The sequence below is a fragment of the Hylobates moloch genome, unplaced genomic scaffold, assembly GCF_009828535.3.
Source record: "Hylobates moloch isolate HMO894 unplaced genomic scaffold, HMol_V3 SCAFFOLD_12, whole genome shotgun sequence".
NCBI lineage: Eukaryota > Metazoa > Chordata > Mammalia > Primates > Hylobatidae > Hylobates > Hylobates moloch.
This window is the reverse complement of record NW_026652287.1, coordinates 53,912,629-53,932,724: the sequence shown is the minus strand read 5'-3', so window position 1 is coordinate 53,932,724 and position 20,096 is coordinate 53,912,629. Positions and strand designations below refer to the sequence as shown.

The window sequence follows — 20,096 nt, the reverse complement described above, 5'->3', positions numbered from 1 at the left end:
GCCTATAATATGGTTTGGATGTCCTTGTCCAAACCTCATGCTGCAATATAAATCCTCAATGTTCGGTGTGGGACCTGGTGGGACATATTTGGGTCATGGGGGCCAATTTCTCATGAATGGCTTGGTACATACTCTTGGTAACCAAAAAGATTAGACTCTATCAATTCAAATAAGAGCTAGTTCATTAAAAGAACCTGGCTTCTTCACCTCACATTTGCTCTGTCTCTTACCATATAATATATCCAGTTATTCCTTACCTTCCACCATGATTTTAAGCTCCCTGAAATCCTCATTAGAAGCAGATGCTGACACACACTTCTTGTACAGTCTGCTGAGCTGTGAGCCAAATAAACCTTTTTTCTTTATAAATTATGCACTCTCAAGTATTGCTCTATATGCAAAATAATTAATATGGTCTATAATATTGTCATAGTTTTCTCTTTCTTATTTTTTATCTGAATTTTCTATTTATTAATTGCAAATGGGTTCTTGCTGTCTACAATTATTATGTTGCTATGTATGTCTTGCTTCACTTTTGTCAATATTTGCTTTATATATTTTGGAGCCCTGATGTTATATACACATATACATATAGATAAATATTATAGATTCCTGCTAAATCAATTCACTTTACCATAATATAATATCAGTCATTGTCCCATGGTAGTACTTGACTTAAAGCATATTCTGTCTAATATAATTATGACCACCTTACTCAATTGTGGTTACTATTTTCATGGTATATAACTTTTTTTCATTCTGTTACTTTCACCCTGTTTGACTCAATGCTAAAATGAGTCTCTTGTAGGGAGCATAGTGTATGCTTTTTAAAAAACCACTCAGGCATTCTATATCTTTTTAAGTATAATTTTATTTATGTATATACTCATTTTTATTTTATTTTATTTTATTTATTTTATTATTTTATTTTATTTTATTTTATTTTATTTTATTTTACTTTATTTTATTTTATTTTTTGAGATGGAGTTTCACTGTTGTTACCCAGGCTGGAGTGCAATGGTGCAATCTCAGCTCACTGCAATCTTCACCTCCGGGGTTCAAGCGATTCTCCTGCCTCAGCCTTCCAAGTAGCTGGGATAACAGGCACATGCCTCCACACCTGGCTAATTTTTTGTATTTTTAGTAGAGACGGGGTTTTCCCATGATGGCCAGGCTCATCTTGAACTCCTGACCTCAGGTAACCTGCCCGCCTTGGCCTCCCAAAGTATTGGGATTACAGGTGTGAGCTACTGCGCCCGGCCTCATGTATTTTTGAGATAGGGTCTCACTCTGTCAACCAGGCTGATTTGCATGGCTCACGGCTGCTCGAACCTCCCAGACTCAGATGATCCTCTCATTTCAGCCTCTCAAGTAACTGGGTTACATGAATGTGCCCTCACACCCAGCTAGCTTTTTTTGTATTTTTCATAGAGACAGAGTTTTGCCATGTTGCCCAGGCTGATCTTGAACTTTTGGGATCAATAATCAGCCCACCTTGGCCATCCAAAGTCCTAAGATTACATTTCAAAGATTACATTTCATTTCATTAAGTAGTTTAATGATAGTCCTATATTTTTGTATCTACTGAATGATTTGGTGACAGAAATTTGCATTGCTTTTACTGTTAGCTTTCAGTAACAATGCAGTAATTATGCAAAAGCTAATATATGTGCTGCCTTCTGTTTTATTAATTTTTTCACCTTTATACTCGTAAAAAATTATTTTAATTCTGTAGCTTTTTGATGTGTTTTGAAATCAGAAATGGTAATGCCTCCAACATTGTTCCTTTTTGGTAGATTTTTGGGTACTTTCTTGTCTCTTTAGATTCCATATACTTTTGGATTTGCTGTTTTTATTTCTTCAAAAATGCAATGAGACATTTGAAAAACATTGAATTAAATCTGTAGATTAAATTGAGCAGTACAGACATCTTCACAATATTAATTATTTCTTTTTCAGTTTGTTTTTGAGGTGGAGTTAAAATCACCCACCTCAGCCTCCCAAAGTGCTGGGATTACAGGTGTGAGCCACTGCACACAGCCCAGTTTTTTGAACAAGTGCATGCTCAAGAGTGTGTTTTCTCATTTCTATATATTTGTAAATTTATCAATTATTTATATTATTGTTTTATACTCTTTTTGTCATAGAAAGTAATATAAAATTTCAGTTTTAAAAAATGTGTTAAGGCTTCATTTTTGGCCTAATTTGTGGTCTATATAGGAGAATGCTGTATGAGCTATTGAGAAGGCTGTGTATCCTGATGTTGTTGAGGAGTGTTCTCTATACCTTCATTAGAAATAATTGTTTTTTACTGCCTTCTAGTCCTCTGTTCCCTTATTAATATTCTGTCTTGTTTTATTATTATTACAGAAAATGAAGCATTGAAATATCCTACTATAATTATATTGCTCTCTGTGTGTATTCAATTTTGTATTTGCTTTACATATTTGAAACTCTAATCTGAGACACACACATGCAAATACATACACATGTGTAATATTATTTTGAGCTCTTTTGCTCTGATTTGGTTAATATTTACATGAAATTTCTACTTTCATCTTGCCACTTTCAGTGTTTTTTTGTCATTGGATCTCAACTGACTCTTGTAAAAAGGCAAGTTGAATCTTAATTTTTAAAAATTTTTAATAAACCTTTTTATTTAAAGTATGTTGATTTGGAGAGATAATTATATATATTTAAATAGTTTTCTGCAAAAGAAAAACTTGTTATTTTATTGTTTTATTTGATTCTTGTGTCTTTGTCTCTCATTTTCTTTTTCTGTATTTTTTTTATTTTTTTTATTTTTGTATTGACATGATTTCAGTTTCTTTCTTACTTTCTTTTGTGTATCTGTACAGACATTTTCTAAGTGGTACCTTCTGGGATTACATAAAACCTCTAAAAGATCCAACAATATATTTAAATGTGGTAAAAAATCAACTTCAGTTTCATACAAAAATTTTTTATCATTACGTCTGCCTTCCATTTTGTTATTGATTTTGCCAATTATATTTTTTATGTTTGTATATTCATTAACATGTTTATAATAATTTCTATAGTTTTTATCTTTTAAATTTTAGAGAACAATTTAAAATGTTTTCTGCACCATTATGATAATGTTAAGAAATTCCATTTTTGTGTATGTGCATATCTTTCCCAGAAAGTTAGTATTTTCATATGATTATGGGTTGTTTTCTTTCACTATGTTATTTTCAGTGGAGGAAACTCACCATCTTTGATATGTCAGGCATATGCAGTGGCAATATACATTCTCAGGATTTGGTTATTTTGGAAGTACTTCTTTCTATTTGGCAGTAAAATTGTGGTGATGCTGTTATTCTCACTTGATAGCTTTTTAAAAATTATTTTAACTTTAACAATATCACAGTTTCTTTCTCACTTGCAAAAATTTTTTTTGATAAATTCACTTGTTATATCATGAGACTATGCTTATAAACGACACATCATTTTTATCTTACAGCTCCCAAAATTCTCTTATCTGTGATTTTTGAAATTTTGCTTATGTGTGTTTGTTATAAATATCTTGGTATGTACTTTTTAAAGAAATTTTCCAGTTATGTTTTGTATTTTTTATATCCACGATTTTTGTTTCTTGCTATTTAAATGTTTCTGGTTGTTATTCTCATTTTTCTGATCTTCAGTAGTTGTCTGTGTTTCTATTTAACTTACTGAATATTATTCAATTTATTTTATTTATTTATTTTATTATTATTTTCTGAGACAGAGTCTCTCTCTGTCACCTCAGCTGGAGTGCAGTGCTGCAGGCTCACTGCAACCTCCATCTCCCAGGTTCAAGCAATTCTCTTGCCTCAGCCTCCTGAGTAGCTGGGATTATAGGTGCCTGCAACCACACTTGGCTATTTTTTTATATTTTTAGTAGAGATAAGGTTTCACCATGTTGGCCAGGGTAATCTTGAGCCTCTGACCTCAAATGATCCATCCACCTTGGCCTCTCAAAGTGCTGGGATCGCAGGTGTGAGCCATCATGCCTGCCCTATTTTATTATATTTTTGAGACAGTCTTCCTCTGTTGCCCAGGCTGGAGTGCAGAGGTACAATCTTCACTCACTGATGGGGCCATGTTGCTCTAATATTTTGTATTGATTGTAATCTTTGATTGAGATTTGGATATTAACAAAAAGCTACCTGTTAGAATCTTTAAGATATAACTTTATCCTGGCATAGTCTGAAATCAGTTGTCATGGCTAGAGATTTTGGGAATTTCTCAAACATGTTTTTAGGATGTGTCTTGTCTAAAATTTTGTGTTTATTGTTTAGTTAAATTGTACTATAATCAGTAATCACTTGCTAGACTTATTCCCTGTTTGGGGTAGGGCAGTATCTCTGCTTCTGTAACATTTATGTTTAGACTCAGCAGACTCAAACTGTTAATCCAACTTATATCGCCATTTCCTTCAGCATTTTATGTCATGGGAGATATTTACCAGTGTCTAGAAAAGCCCCTAAAAGCCAAAAATAAAGATGTATGTGCCAATATTTTTCCTGTTTTTTAAAAGAAACCAAGATTTGGCAATTTACATTTGTGTGTGTGTGTGTATGTGTGTGTGTGTGTGTGAGAGAGAGAGAGAGAGAGAGAGAGAATCTCGCCCTGTTACCTATGCTGTAGTTCAGAGGCATGATCTTGGTCACTACAATATCTGCCATTACAGAGTCTCACTCTGTGACGCAGGCTGGAGTGCAGTGGTATGATGTCAGCTCACTGCAACCTCTGCCTCCTGGGTTCAAGCAATTCTCTGCCTCACCCTCCTGAGTAGCTGAGATTACAAGTGCTTGCCACCACACCTGTCTAGTTTTTTGTGTTTTTAGAAGAGATGGGTTCTCACCATCTTGGCCAGGCTGCCTTTGAACTCCTGACCTCATGATCAACCCATGTCAGCCTCCCAAAGCACTGAGATTACTGCTGTGAGCCATCATGCCTGACCAGCAATTTACTTTTAAAGGCACAATGTTATACTGGAGAGCAGAAAGAGCTCTGTTGGGTATAAGTAACAGACTTTTCTTTTTCTTCTATGTGGCTCTTCACATTGTACTCACCTTGGGCCCTTCATACACTTAACTGATTTATAAATTTTTTACAAATGTATTTTGGGCAGTATGTTTTTGTTACATTTTATGTCCAGGAAGAAATTACAGCTTGTGATATTTTGCTACGTCATCTTGCTTATGTAGTTTGTATAATTTTATAGGTTAGATTTGTAAAGTATATTTATCTGAGTCTAGCAAGTGAAGTAATGTGTTTTTATGGTTTCTTTCAGTTTTATGTTCTCGTTTTACCCAAAACCTTTGGCCAGAGCACAGCATAAAAGATTCTTTCCAAAAACTGATACTGAGAAGATATAAAAAATGTGGATGTGATAATTTACAGTTAAAAAAAGGCTGTAAAAGTGTGGATGAGTGTAAGGTGCACAAAAGAGGTTATAATGGACTTAACCAATGTTTGACAACTACCCAGAGCAAAATGTTTCAATGTGATAAATATGGGAAAGTCTTTCATCAATTTTCAAATACAAACAGACATAAGATAAGACATACTGGAAAAAAACCTTTCAAATTTATAGAATGTGGCAAAGCTTTTAACCAGTCCTCAACCCTTACTACACATAAGAAAATTCATACTGGAGAGAAACCCTATAAATGTATAGAATGTGGCAAAGCCTTCAACCGGTCCTCAAATTCATACTGGAGAGAAACCCTACAAATGTGAAGAATGTGGCAAAGCCTTCAGTCGGTCCTCTATTCTTACTACACATAAGATAATTCATACTGGAGAGAAACCCTACGAATGTGAAGACTGTGGCAAAGCCTTTAACCGCTCCTCTAACCTTACTAAACACAAGAAAATTCATACTGGAGAGAAGCCTTACAAATGTGAAGAATGTGGCAAGGCCTTTAAGTGCTCCTCTATTCTTACTACACATAAGATAATTCATACTGCAGAGAAACCCTACAAATGTGAAGAATGTGGCAAAGACTTTAAGTACTCCTCTACCCTTACTAGACATAAGATAATTCATACTGGAGAGAAACCCTACAAATGTGAAGAATGTGGCAAAGCTTTTAATCATCCCGCAACCCTTTTTTCACACAAGAAAATTCATACTGGAGGGAAACCATACAAGTGCGATAAATGTGGCAAAGCCTTTATTTCATCCTCAAACCTTAGTAGACATGAGATAATTCATATGGGAGGGAATCCCTACAAATGTGAAAATGTGGCAAAGCCTTAAACACTCCTCTACCCTTACTAGACATAAGATAATTCATAATGGAGAGAAACCCTATGAGTTTGATTAATGTGGCAAAGCTTTTAACCAGCTATCAACTTTTACTAAATATGAGAATTTATGGAACACAAACCCGACAAATATAAAGAATGTGACAAAGCTTTTAGGAAGTTCTCAACCCTTATTACACATACTTCATACTGGATAGAAACCCTACACCTGTGAAGAATGTGGCAAAGCCTATAAGTTTTCAATCAATTCTTTTTTTTTTTTTGAGATGAGGTTTCATGCTTGTCACCCAACCTGGAATACAATGCAATGATCTCGGATCATTGCAACCTCTGCCTCCTGGGTTCAAGTCATTTTCCTGCCTCAGCTTGTCTAGTAGATGAGATTACAAGTGCCTACCACCATGCCCAGCTAATTTTCATATTTTTAGTAGAGATGCAATTTTATGCTTTTCAGGGTGGTCTGGAACTCCTGACATCAGGTGATCCACCTGCTTTGGCCTCCTACAGTGCTGGAATTACAGGCATGAACCATGATGCCTGACCACCATTTCTTAATTCTTAAGAGACTTGGTGATAATTCCTGCTGAAGAGGAACTCCACAAGCCTAAAAAACATGTGACAGTGCTTTTACCAACACCTCCAACTTCTCTATATATAACAATGATTTTCTGGTGTGAAACCCTAGAAATATATAAAATGTGACAAAGCCTTTATATGGTTGCCACACTTGATTGTAGGTAAGACAATTTGTACTGGCAAAAATCCTACAAGTTTGAAGAATGTGGCAAAACGTTCAATCAGTTCTTAACCTTATTTCACAGGAAACCTATTATCCTTGAGAAAAATTGTACAAATATAAGGAATATGGAAAACCCTTTAATTCTTACTCACATTGGCCAGGCGCGGTGGCTCACGCTTGTAATCCCAGCACTTTGGGAGGCCGAGGCGGGTGGATCACGAAGTCAGGAGATCGAGACCATGGTGAAACCCCGTCTCTACTAAAAATACAAAAAAAAAAAAAAAAAAATTAGCCGGGTGTGGTGGCGGGCACCTGTAGTCTCAGCTACTCGGAGAGGCTGAGGCAGGAGAATGGCGTGAACCTGGGAGGCGGAGCTTGCAGTGAGCCGAGATTGCACCACTGCACTCCAGCCTGGGCGACACAGCGAGACTCTATCTCAAAAAAAAAAAAAAATTCCTACTCACTCTTAACATAAAAAGTTCCTTTTAATAAAAGCATTAAAAGTGCAATTACTGTCAAAAAAATCTTTCAGAATGTATAAGCCTTTAAAATGAAGAAGAGTATTTGTTGTGAAGACAACTATTACAACTATAAAGGGGGTTATAGCACATTTACTTGTATCACAGATCTTGTTGCACACATTTGTACCAGAGGAAAACACTGAAGCAATTGCTCAAGCTTTGTTCCACATCAGGAAATTTATATTGGAGAAGAGTCCTGCAAATGTAATAAGTTTAGAAACACTTATTATTTTTTTTTTTCAGAAACAACAGCTTAGAAAACACCAGAGAGTTTATACTAAAGTATAATTTTGCAGATGCAGTAAATATAAAAACAGTTCAAAATGGAATGTATATAAGTATCAGAGAATTTACAGTAGAATAAGGCACTGACACTTAAGACATTACACTAAATCAGAGTGTTGAGTATAAAAACTAATCCACAACTACAGTTTTTAGATAAATGATTTGTATGTAAGTTTAAAAAGATTTTTGGAAGCATTGTAATTACATTGAAAGTATACTTGTTTCCTTGAATAAAATTTTTTGAAAACTGAATAATTATATATTACAGCTTTCAAATTACTTCATGCTGTTATTTTATTCCTATTTTATTCACATGTGAAAGCATGTGATCAGTTGCTTCTGCATCAGAGATATTAGATATTTTTAAAAATTATTTGGACATTATGACCTTTGCTATAAAAGAGTAAGGACATTAAAATGTAAGATGCATAACGAAAATATAAGTGGAGAGGTTCTTTGTGGTAAACCTCTATTAAGTATAAGGTAAATGTTCAGAGCAATACTTTTCTACATTATAGTGTCACAAAGAAATAATTATAGTTAAAAGTATATTTAAATTAGTATATTATTTTACTAATTGTACTTTTATGTAATGAAATACAGTACATTTAAAAATTGTTAGGGCTGGGCTCAATGGCACATATCTGTAATCCCAGCCCTTGGGTAGGTCGACGTGGGTGGATCACCTGAGGTCAGGAGTTTGAGGCCAGCCTGACCAACATGGAGAAACCCCATCTCTACTAAAAATACAAAAAAGTTAGCCAGCCATGGTTGTGTGTGCCTGTAATCCCAGCTACTCAGGAGGCTGAGGCAGGAGAATTGCTTGAACCAGGGAGGCAGAGGTTGTGGTGAGCTGAGATCTTGCCATTGCACTCCACCTTGGGCAATAAGAAAAAAACTCTGCCCCCACCCCCCCCAAAAAAGTTAGATTATGTGTGAACTTAATTTTATTATTTTTTAACGATTTTAAGACTACTGTGCATTTAATGAAGCATTATTATGCCACTAACTTTAAATTATCCCACCTTACTCAAGGGTGAAGCTACAAGATGGTAACAATACACAATTTGGCATATAGTGGAATAACATCTCTAGTAATCACTTTGCCTTTGGCTTTAAACTGCAAATGAGTTAAAGAATATTGTTCCCACAGATTAAATTTTTACTCTCATTGAAATTTGTTATTTGTATTTGTGCGTATATAATATGTGTATGTATTTATGCCTTATATGGCATCTTTTGACTCAGGTCTACAATATGTAGTAATTACATTATGGTAAATAAGGTATCCGTCACCTCTAGCATTTATCCTTTGTATTACCAAAAGTGTGATTATATGCTTTTGTTCATTTTAAAATGTACAATTAAATTGTTATTGACTACAGGATTTTTTATGGTCATAATAATTATACAAAAATATAAATAAAATACGTCCAGGTGCAGTGGCTCACGCCTGTAATTCCAGCAATTTGGGAGGCCAAGGCAGGTGGAATGCTTGAGGCTAGGAGTTCAAGACCAGCCTGGCCAACATGGTGAAACCCCGTCTCTACTAAAAATACAAAAATTAGCCAGGCATGGTGGTGCATGCCTGGAGGCTGAGGCAGGAGAATTGTTTGAACCCGGGAGGTGGAGGTTGCAGTGAGCCAAGGTCATGCCACTGCACTCCAGCATGGGTGACAGAGTGAGACTCCATTTCAAAAAAAAAAGAAGAAATAGAAATAAAGTCCATACATTTCTGAGTCCTGAAAAATTATTAATAAATATTTGTTATGTAGCTGTCTTTGAACATGTGGTCTCTCTGCCTGCAAGCATATAGACTTTTAGTTTTAATTTACATAGAGTTAAATATACTCATATTACTCTGAAGATAAACCTTAGGTATATGAAAATTATGAAGTGAGTGTTTTTGTGAGTATGGGATTGTACATATTTTCAGAAGGAAAGAGCAATTATTTCAACAAAACAAATTATTTTAATTAGGTGATTAACAAAACAACACCTTGAAAATGCTGAAAGCAAATCTATACTTTCTGGTTTGTATTCAATTTATTAGTGTAAAATGTTATGGCTTATGATTCGGATTCTCCCCAGAATCTGCCTATTAAAGCACAGGCAACTTTGTCTCCAGAAACAACACTCTTGAGTACAACAATAAAACCCCTCTTCAAACAGAAAAAAAAAAATCATTTTAACACTTAATGAACATTCAACCAAAATTGAATAATTGAATATTTTTTTTTTGTTCTATGTGTGTGTGAACATATAAAATGGTGCATAAAGGAAAAATGAGCCAGAAAAAAAGATGTTAGTTAAGATTTGTAGTGAATAAAACTGGAAAGTAGTTAATTGTTGTATCCAGTTGATATCTTTGTTTATGTAGGTAACAAAAGCAGCAGAAAGACTTTTTCTTTTTCAAGATGGAGTCTTGCTCTGTCATCCAGGCTGGAGTGCAGTGGCATGATCTCAGCTCACTGTAACCTCCACCTCCTGGGTTCAAGCAATTCTTGCGCCTCAGCCATTTTAGTAGCTAGGATTACAGGTATGTGCCACCACGCCCAACTAATTTTCATATTTTTAGAAGAGACAGGGTTTCATCATGTTGGCCAGACTGGTCTCAAACTGCTGACCTCATGATATGCCTGCCTCAGCCTCCTACAGTGGTGATATTACAGGCATGAGCCACTGTGACTGGCAAAAGACTATTTTAAAAGTTTATTTATGTGGGTAGACAACGTTCTGAGATAATACCCTGGATTCCCAGTCTGTTGCACACCTGCTGTGTAATACTTTCCTCTTGAGTGTAGAAACATGTGTGACTGTGGTGGGAAATCACTCATGAAATTAGGTTACTCATGTGTTGCCTTTGTGTTATCAAAATGGAGATTATCCTGATTGTGCTAAACTTAATCAGATGTGGTTTTGAGAGAAAGAGACACATCATAGAAAAACACCCCTGCTGGCCTGAAAGTAAGTGACTTCTAGGTGGAACATGTTGTGAGCTGCTTATGGTGGCCACATAACAGGGAACATGTTTGTATTTTGTCATCATTCCTGCCTCCTCCATGTTGATTTCAGTAAGGAGAATAAGAGGATCTTATGGCAGAGGGTAAAAAAGGGACTTTCATTCATGCAAGAAATAATCACCCCTCATGTGGGATAGCTTAAGAGAAACAGGAGACCACAACGGGACCACATTAATGGTAGGAAAAGGGAAACCTGAGTAAAAGTGCTCACTGGCATCATGGAACAGTATTTAGTAAGCTGTAGTGAATGATCAGCCTCTGGGATACTGATAGTCTACCAACAATGCTGAACTCATTCTGTTTTAATCAGCATGTCTGCACCATTCTGGTGACCCAGTTTTATAGTATTCATTACAGAAACACCATGAAGACCAGTGGGTAATGTCCTAGAATTGTACTTACTTCAAAAAGCATACCTAATTGTTTTCACATTTGAAAAACCCTAAAAACAATGAATTTATAATTAACTTCTAATTATAGAGGATTCTACTATACTATAATACAAGATTAAACTGTAAACACCTTAATATGAATATTTTTTGAATGTACGATTAGTTAGTAGACAGTTTCTTTTAGAGTCACAGGACAACACAACCAGAGAAAACATTTGAAACAGGATAAAATTAACAAAAACCACATCTTTTCAATGGTTTGGCTAAACTAAACACCTCGAATATTGTCATCTTTTCAATGGCTTGGCGTAGTTGCCATACTTACGGAAATGGCCAGATGACTAACAAGAAACAGAAAGATCTTGGTTTTGCTCAATGATTGTTTTTGACCTTTTGAAATCTAAAATCCTGGCTAAACTATTCAAGGGGAATATTTTATAGGTGGCTTCCCAGGGTTTCCAAGTAAATGAAGGATGGATTCTCTCTCTGTCACCCAGGCTGCAATGCAATGGTGTGTTCTCATTTCACTGCAAACTCTGCCTCCCTGGTTCAAGCGATTCTCCTGCCTCAGCCTCCCAAGTAGTGGGGTAACAGGCACCCACCATTATTCCCGGATAATTTTTGTATCTTTAGGAGAGATGGGATTTCACCTTGTTAGCCAGGCTCGTCTTAAACAGCTGACCTCAGAGTGCTGTGATTACAGGCGTGAACCACTGTGCCCGGCCAGAAGAATTTTGATAGGCAGGAAAATGCACATTATATACACACATTGCTCTACTCTGATTTACTTCAACACTGAAAAATTGAAGATTGTAAATGTAGTCTCAATTTAGAGTGAATTTTAAAAAAATTTGTTTTTCAAAAAAGCAAATGGATAAAATTAACGGGTAACAGATGCCATTAGCTGCTAAAAAAATAGTATGACTAAATTTAGTAAGTATCTAGCCATGCAAGTAACAGCCCAATTAAATTAAGACCCTAATAGGTGCATGTGGAAAGCATTGATGTGCGGTGTGGTGCACCTCCACTCAGCATTTTCTTCTGCCCTTTTACAGGGATACCAGTTCTTCCTGAGTTACTCAGGGTCCATACTGGTGTTAGAAATGCTTGTTCTCTGGTGCCATAAGGAAATAGCACTCGAACACTAATTTTCTTAGCAAGGCCATTTTTACTTTTTGCAGAAAGGGTACACTTGCCAGCAGTTTTGCCGTGAAAGTACACCGAACAAAGGAGACAAGGTCATTTATAACCTGATGCATCCTTTCTACTGCTGTGTCCAGTTTTCCTTGGCTGAAACAGGACCTCACATTCTGTATTTTTCCCCATTGTTTAGCAACTTGGTACTTTTTAAAAGAGGCAAAGGCAGAGGAGAACAAAGGAAGGAGGAAGTAACTTGTGGAATGCTGAGAAAGGTAACAACACCTTCAAATAAGGAAGAGTAACAGGCTATGACCTAATGCTTGCTTGGACTAGCATAAGCATGCCAGGGCAGATATTTAGGCTAAATTGTGGAAGCTAAGAAGAAAGTACATTGATTTTTTTTTATTATGGCTAGCAGATATTTAAGAATGTTAGCACAGGACTTGCTTGGACTAGTATAAACATACCAGGGCAAATATTTAGGCTAAATTGTGGGAGCTAAGAAGAAAGTACATTGATTTTTTTTATTATGGCTAGCAGATATTTAAGAATGGTAGCACAGGACTTTGGATAAATTTTGCTTCTAAGAGAAGTTACTGTTTATTCCTAATTACATGGGGAGGAAAGTCTTTGAAGAGGAACCTCTACACTTTTTACACTTGGAACTGAGAATGCTGTGTTCGGAGTGATTACTGAAAACATGGCTAATACACATCTTTCATATGATAATAAAATATTATAAATCTTACTCTGCCTCAGAAAAGCTTTTACTAAAAGATTATCTAATCAATTTGAGTTCATGGAAAATTTTAATATTCCAGATAATTCAGACAGTTAAATGTCAATGAAATCTCAAAACATTTGAATAAGATAAAGTCTCCTTAGTGAAGAATTTTATATTACTGGTAGTTAGAAAAAAGAAAGGAAAAGCAGGCTGTATGCGGTGGCTCACGCCTGTAATCTCAGCACTTTGGGAGGCTGAGGCGGGTGGATCACCTATGGTCTGGAGTTTGAGACCAGCCTAACATGGTGAGACCCCATCTCTACTAAAAATACAAAAAATTAGCCGGGCATGGTGGCAGGTGCCTGTAATCCCAGCTACTGGGGAGGCTGAGGTAGAAGAATTGTGGGAACCTTGGGGACAGAGGTTACAGTGAGCCAAGATCATGCCATTGCCCTCCAGCCTGGGCAACAAGAGCAAAACTCCATCTCAAAAATAAAATAAAATAAAAACCAGTACCTTAAGCCAAATAACATTGTTTGACATGTGAGTAGCAACCAAACAAGTGCTATTCATGATTTCTAATAACTTTTTTTTCTTTTTGAGAGTCTCGCTAGGTCACTCAGGCTGGAGTGCTGTGACATGATCTTGGCTCCCTGCAACCTCTAACTTTCTGGTTTAAGTGATTCTCCTGCCTCAGCCTCAGTAGCTGGGAGTACAGGTGCCCACCACCATGCCCAGCTACTTTTTTTTTTTTTTTTTGAGAGGAGTCTCACTCTGTCATCTTGGCTGGAGTGTAGTGGCACAATCATGGCTCACTGCAACCTTGGCCTCCCAGGTTCCAGCGATTCTTCTGCCTCAGCCTCTTGAGCAGCTGGGATTACAGGCACCCGCTACCACGTCCAGCTAATTTTTTATATTTTTAGTAGAGACCGGATTTCACCATGTTGCACAGGCTGGTCTCAAACTGCTGACCTCAAGCAATCCACCACCCTCCACCTCCCAAACTGCTGGGATTACAGGCATGAGCCATTGCGCTCGGCAATTTCTGTACTTTTAGAAGAGACAGGGTTTCGCCATATTGGCCAGGCTGGTCTCGAGCTCCTGACATTGTGATCCACCCACCTCGGCCTCTCAAAGAGCTGGGAATACAGGCGTGAACCACCATGCTCGGGCTGATCATTGTTAAAGAAGCAATAGCACCATGTGCTTTCCTAGGACCTGCTGGCCTGTTTTTCACTGATATATAGTGAAGAAAGCATTGAAATATTGCTGAGAAGTGGCTGTCCTGCCAGAAAATAGCTATTCTCGGCTGTACCAACATTGACTAATAGTAAGCGGAAGTGAAGTGGATAAAAGGCAAATGTGTCTTCTCTGTATCTTTTTTCAACCATTGGCTGAAGAACAGGAGAATGCAGAAAATTAAAAAAAAAAAAATCCCTGAAAGATCATGAATAAGCTCTCTTTACCAGACAAAAAACTTCATAGGGGATTTTTTTGTGTGTCATTATTGTACTGTCTGCTTCTATGAGTTTAAATTTTTTTTTACACTTTACATAGAAATAAGATTATATGAGTCAGGCACAGTGGCTCCTGCCTGTAATCCCAACACTTTGAGAGGCCGAGGTGGGTGGATCACTTGAAGTCAGGAGTTTGAAACTAGCCTGGCCAACATGGGAAAACTCTCTCTACCGAAAATATAAAAATTTGCTGGGTATGGTGGCACGTGCCTGTAATCCCAGGTACTGAGGAAGCTGAGGCAGGAGAATCGCTTGAACCTGAGAGGTGGATGTTGCAGTGAGTGGAGATGGTGCCACTGCACTCCAGCCTGGGCGACAAGAGCAAAACTCCGCCTCAAAAAAAAAAAAAAAAAAGATTATGTTTTCTGTTTTTTTCTGTGTTGACTTATTTTACTTAGTATAATATCTTTCAGGTTCATGAAAGTTGTTGCAAATAACAAGACTGTCGTATTTTTAAGGGCTGAATAGCATTGCGTACATATACCATATTTTCTTTTTCCATTCACCTATTGATGGACACTTAGGTTGATTTCATACCTTAGCTATTGTGAGTAATCCACTTCCTTCTATTTTGATTTTGTTTTTGTTGTTTTGTTTGAGATGGAGTCTCATTCTGTCGCCCATGCTGGAGTGCAGTGGCGTGATCTCTGCTCACTGCAAACTCTGCCTCCCAGGTTCAAGTGATACTCATGCCTAAGCCTCCTGAGTAGCTGAGGTTACAGGTATGAGCCACCACACCAGGCTAATTTTTGTAATTTTAGTAGAGGCAGGCTTTCACCATGTTCACCAGGCTGCCTTTTATTTGTTTGTATATTTCTTTCTCCTTTCCCGTCTTTATTTCTAGAAGTATTTTAATTTTAATATATAAATTATGACTGTTAACCTTCATTTCTCTGTTTTTGCATACTATTATGGCTGATTAAAAAATAAGTTTTTTCAAATTTCCTGGATAAAAGTTACTACTTCATTATTAACAAAACTTCAGAAAATATAGAAATGAAAATCAACATTTATTAGTAAAACAGAAATTAGCTACTGGTAGTCATTTAATCTCTCACCCAACATGAATGCTACGTCTTTGTGTCATCTCTCCCAGTTGTATGAAAGAGGCTACTGAGCAAACTGGTCAGCATAAAATTTTGTGAAGTTAACATATTTGTTCTGAAAATTAAGTTGATCCATTACAAGAAAAGTAGGTTTTTTGATGTGTATAATTTTACTCTATTTAAATTCTTCAGAAAAATGAAACTGACATTATATGAAAGTTTTTTTGGAAACTAAAAATGCCTAAGAAACATTTATAGAAACTTAAAAATAGTTTTAGATTCTTAGAGAACATCTTTAAAATACTTCAAGTTATCCTCTGACAGGGGAACCTGTTCACTGTCACCCACACATTCATAACACTGGGAACCTATTTGTTGTCACACGCTCACTCATCACAGTGGGAAGCTGTTCATCGTCACTGACTCATCCACCACAGTGGAAACCTGTTCACTGTCAGCCACTTATTTACCACAATGGAAACCTGTTCACTCTCACCCACTCATTTATCACAGTGGGAATTTGTTAACAGTTACACATTCATTCATCACTGTGGGAAGCTCTTCACAATCACACACTCACTCATCACAGTAAGAACCTGTTCACTGTCAGCCACTCATTCACCACTGTGGGAACCTGTTCATTCTCACCCACACATTCACTACAGTGGTAAACTCTTCACTGTCATCCACTGATTGATCACAGGGAAACATGTTCACTGTCACTCACTCATTCATTATCGAAGAAAATTGTTCACTCTCACCCACTCATTCATCACAGTGGGAACGTGTTCATTGTCAGCCACTCATTCACCACTGTGAAAAACTGTTCTCTCTCACCTAGTCATTCACCACAGTGAGAACCTGTTCCCTGTCAGCCACTCATTCAGCACATTGGGAACCTGTTTACTGTCATGCACTCAGTTATCACAGTGGGAATCTATTCAGTGTCACCCAGTCATTCTTCACAGTGGGAAGCGGTACACTGTCACCCACTCATTCACCCTAGTGGGAACCTGTACACTGTCACTCACTCACTCATCACATTGGGAACCTGTTCACTGTCACCCACTCACTCATCACATTGGGAACCTATTCAGTGCCACCCACTGGTTCACCACAGTGGGAACCTGTACACTCTCACCCACTCATTCACCACAGTTGGAACCTGTTCACTGTCATCCACTCACACATCATATTGGCAACGTGTTCACTCTCAATGGCTCAATCACCACAGTGGGAACCTGATCACTGTCACCCACTCAGTCAACACGGTGAGAACCTGTTCACTGTCACATACTCATTAATTACAGGAGAAAGCTGTTCATTGTCACCCACTCATTCATTATAGTGGGAACCTTTTCACTGTCAGCCACTCTTTAACCACAGTGGTAACCTGTTCCCTGTCATCCACTTGTTCACTGCAGTAGCAACCTGATCACTGTCACCCACACACTCATCATAGTAGAACCTGTTTAATGTCAGCCACTCGTTAATCACAGTGGGTACCTGTTCACTGTCACCCACTCATACATTAATGGAGGAATCTGATAACTGTCATCCATTCGTTCACCACAGTAGATTTCTGTTCACTGTCACTCACTCATTCATCACAGTGGGAATCTGTTTCCTGTTAGCCACACATTCACAACAGTAGGTAAGAGTTCACTGGCTCCCACTCGTTCACTGCAGTAGAAGCCTGTTCACTGTCAGCTACTCTTTCACCACAGGGGAAACCTCTTCACAGTCACACACTCATTCATTACAAGAGGAACCTGTTCACTGTCACCCCTCTTTCATCACAGAGAGAACCTGTACACTGTCACCCACTCACTCACTATAGTGAGAACCTCTTCACTTTCACCCACTCACTCATAACATTGGGAAACTGTTCACTCTCACCAACTCATTCATCACAGTGAGAACCTGTTTACTGTCACCCACTCATTTATCACAGTGGGAACCTGTTCACTGTCACCCACTGATTCATTACAGGAGGCACCTGTTAACTGCCGCCCACTCATTCATCACAGTGGGAACCTGTTCACTGTCAGCCACTCATTCACCACAGTGGGAACTTGTTCACTGTCTTCCACTCACTCATCACAGTGGGGACCTGTTAATTGTCAGCCACTCATTCACCAAAGTAAGAACCTGTTCACTCTCACCCATGCACTCATCACAGTGGGAATCCGTTCACTCTCACCCACTCACTCACCACAGCAGAAAACTGCTCACTGTCACCGACTCATTCACCCACACACTCATCACAGTGGAAAACTTCAATGTCACCCACTTACTCATCACAGAAGAAACTTCTTTACTGTCACCCACTCACTCATCACAGTGGGAACCTGTTGACTGTCACCTATATATGCATCACAGTGGGAACCTGTTCACTGTCAACCATTCACTCACCACAGTGGGAAACTTTTCACTGTCACCCACTCATGCATCATAGTGGAAAGATGTTCACTCTCACCCACTCACTCATCATAGTGGGAACCTGTTCACTCTCACCCAATTATTTACCAGAGTAGGAACCTGTTCAATGTCACCCACTCATTCACCACAGTGGAAACCTGTTCACAGTCACTCACTCATCCATTACAGGAGGTATCTGTTCACTGTCACCCAATTATTCATCACAGTAGGAAACTGTTCACGGTCAGTGACTCATTCACCACAGTGGGACTTTGTTCTCTGTAACCTACTCATTCACCTCAGTATAAACTTATTCACTGTCACCCACTTTCTCATCACAGTGGAAACCTGTTCACTGTCAGCCACTCATTCATCAGAGTTTGTACCTATTCACTGTCAGGCCCTCATTCACCACAGTGGGAAACATTTCACTATCACGCGCTCGTTCATCGCACTTCATCACTGTGGGTACTGTACACTGTCACACACTCATTCATTACAGGAGGAACTTATTCAATGTCAACCACTCATTCTTCATGGGGGAACATGTACACTGCCCACCACTGATTCACAACAGTAAGAACCTATTCACTGTTAGCCACTCACTCACCAAAGTGGAAACTTTTTTACTGTCACCCACTCACTCACCTCAGTGCTAACCTGTTCACTATCACTCACACACTCATCACTGTGGGAACTTGTTCACTATCACACATTCATCACAGTGGGAATCTGTTCACTGTCAGCCATTCATCACTGTGGGAATCTGTTCACTGTCATCCAAACATTCAAAACAGTGAAAACTTTTTCATTGTCAGCCACTCATTCACCACAGTGGGAACCTTTTCAATGTCAACCACTCATTCACCACAGTGGGAACCTTTTCACTGTCAACCACTCAGTCATCACAGTGGGAACCTCTTCACTCTCACCCACTCATTCATCACAGTGAAAACCTGTGCATTGTCAACGACCCACTCATTACGGTGGAAACCTGTTCACTCACACTCACTCATTTACCACTCTGGGAAGCTGTTCACTGTCATCAACTCGTTCATCACAGAGAGAAACTGTTCACTGTCACCCACTCATTCATTGCAGGAGGTACCTTTTCACTGTCAACGGCGCATTCTTCACACTGGGAAGCTGTTCATTTTCAGCCACACTTTCACCACAGTGGGAACCAGTTCACTGTCACCCACTCGTTCACCGCAGTAGAAACATGTTAACTATCACTTAATCATCACAGTGGAAACCTCTTCCCTTTTTACTGTCACCCACTCATTCATCACAGCGATAACTTGTTTACTGTCAACCGCACATTCATCACCGTGGAACATGTTCACTGTCACCTACTTACTCATCACAGTGGGAAGCTGTTCACTGTCAGCCACACATTCATCACAGTGGAAACATGTTAAATGTCGCCAACTCATTCACCACACTGGGAACCAGTTAACTGTCACCCACTCATTCACCCGAGTGAGAAACTTCACTGTCAGCCACTCATTTATCACAGTGGGAACTTTTCAACTGTCACCCACTCACTCATCACAGTAAGAACCTGTTAGCTGTCAGCCACTCATTCACCACAGTGGGAACCTGTTCACTGTAATCCACTCATTCACCACAGTGGCAACGTGTTCACTGCCTCTGACACAGACATCACAGTGGGAACCTATTTCTGTCAGCCACTCATTCATCACGGTGGGCACCTGTTCACTACAGGAGGTACTTGATCAATGTCGCCCACTCATTCACCACAGTAGAATTCTTTTCACTGTCACCCACTCACTGACACCCACGTGGCACCGACCTTCGCCAAGGGCAGATGGAGTGAGCGGGTGTCTTTGACGCCGTAGGGAGCGATGGCGAGACGGACAGTGATGTCCAGCCGTGCGCCCGGGGGTCACGGGAGACCTCCGCCGCACAGCTAAGGAAAAGCAAAGCGCACCAGGAAACCTGCGAGACCGGGCCTGTGCCCGAATCCAAGACACATTCAGGGATGCCTG

At 38.6% G+C, this 20,096-nt stretch overlaps 2 protein-coding genes across 2 annotated transcripts in view; one reads left to right on the top strand and one right to left on the bottom strand.

Annotated features, from left to right (window-relative positions):
* The window catches only part of LOC116478780 (putative zinc finger protein 66), a 32,238-nt gene extending 25,112 nt beyond the window's left edge, over window positions 1-7,126 (top strand). The window contains 3 exon segments of the mRNA XM_032170283.2: window positions 5,297-5,711; window positions 5,713-6,261; window positions 6,263-7,126. Coding sequence (XP_032026174.1) covers window positions 5,297-5,711; window positions 5,713-6,261; window positions 6,263-6,335 — 1,037 coding nt within the window. The 3' untranslated portion in view covers window positions 6,336-7,126.
* The window catches only part of LOC116479550 (E3 ubiquitin-protein ligase RNF4-like), a 265,307-nt gene that overhangs the window by 217,691 nt on the left and 27,520 nt on the right, over window positions 1-20,096 (bottom strand). The window lies entirely within an intron of this gene.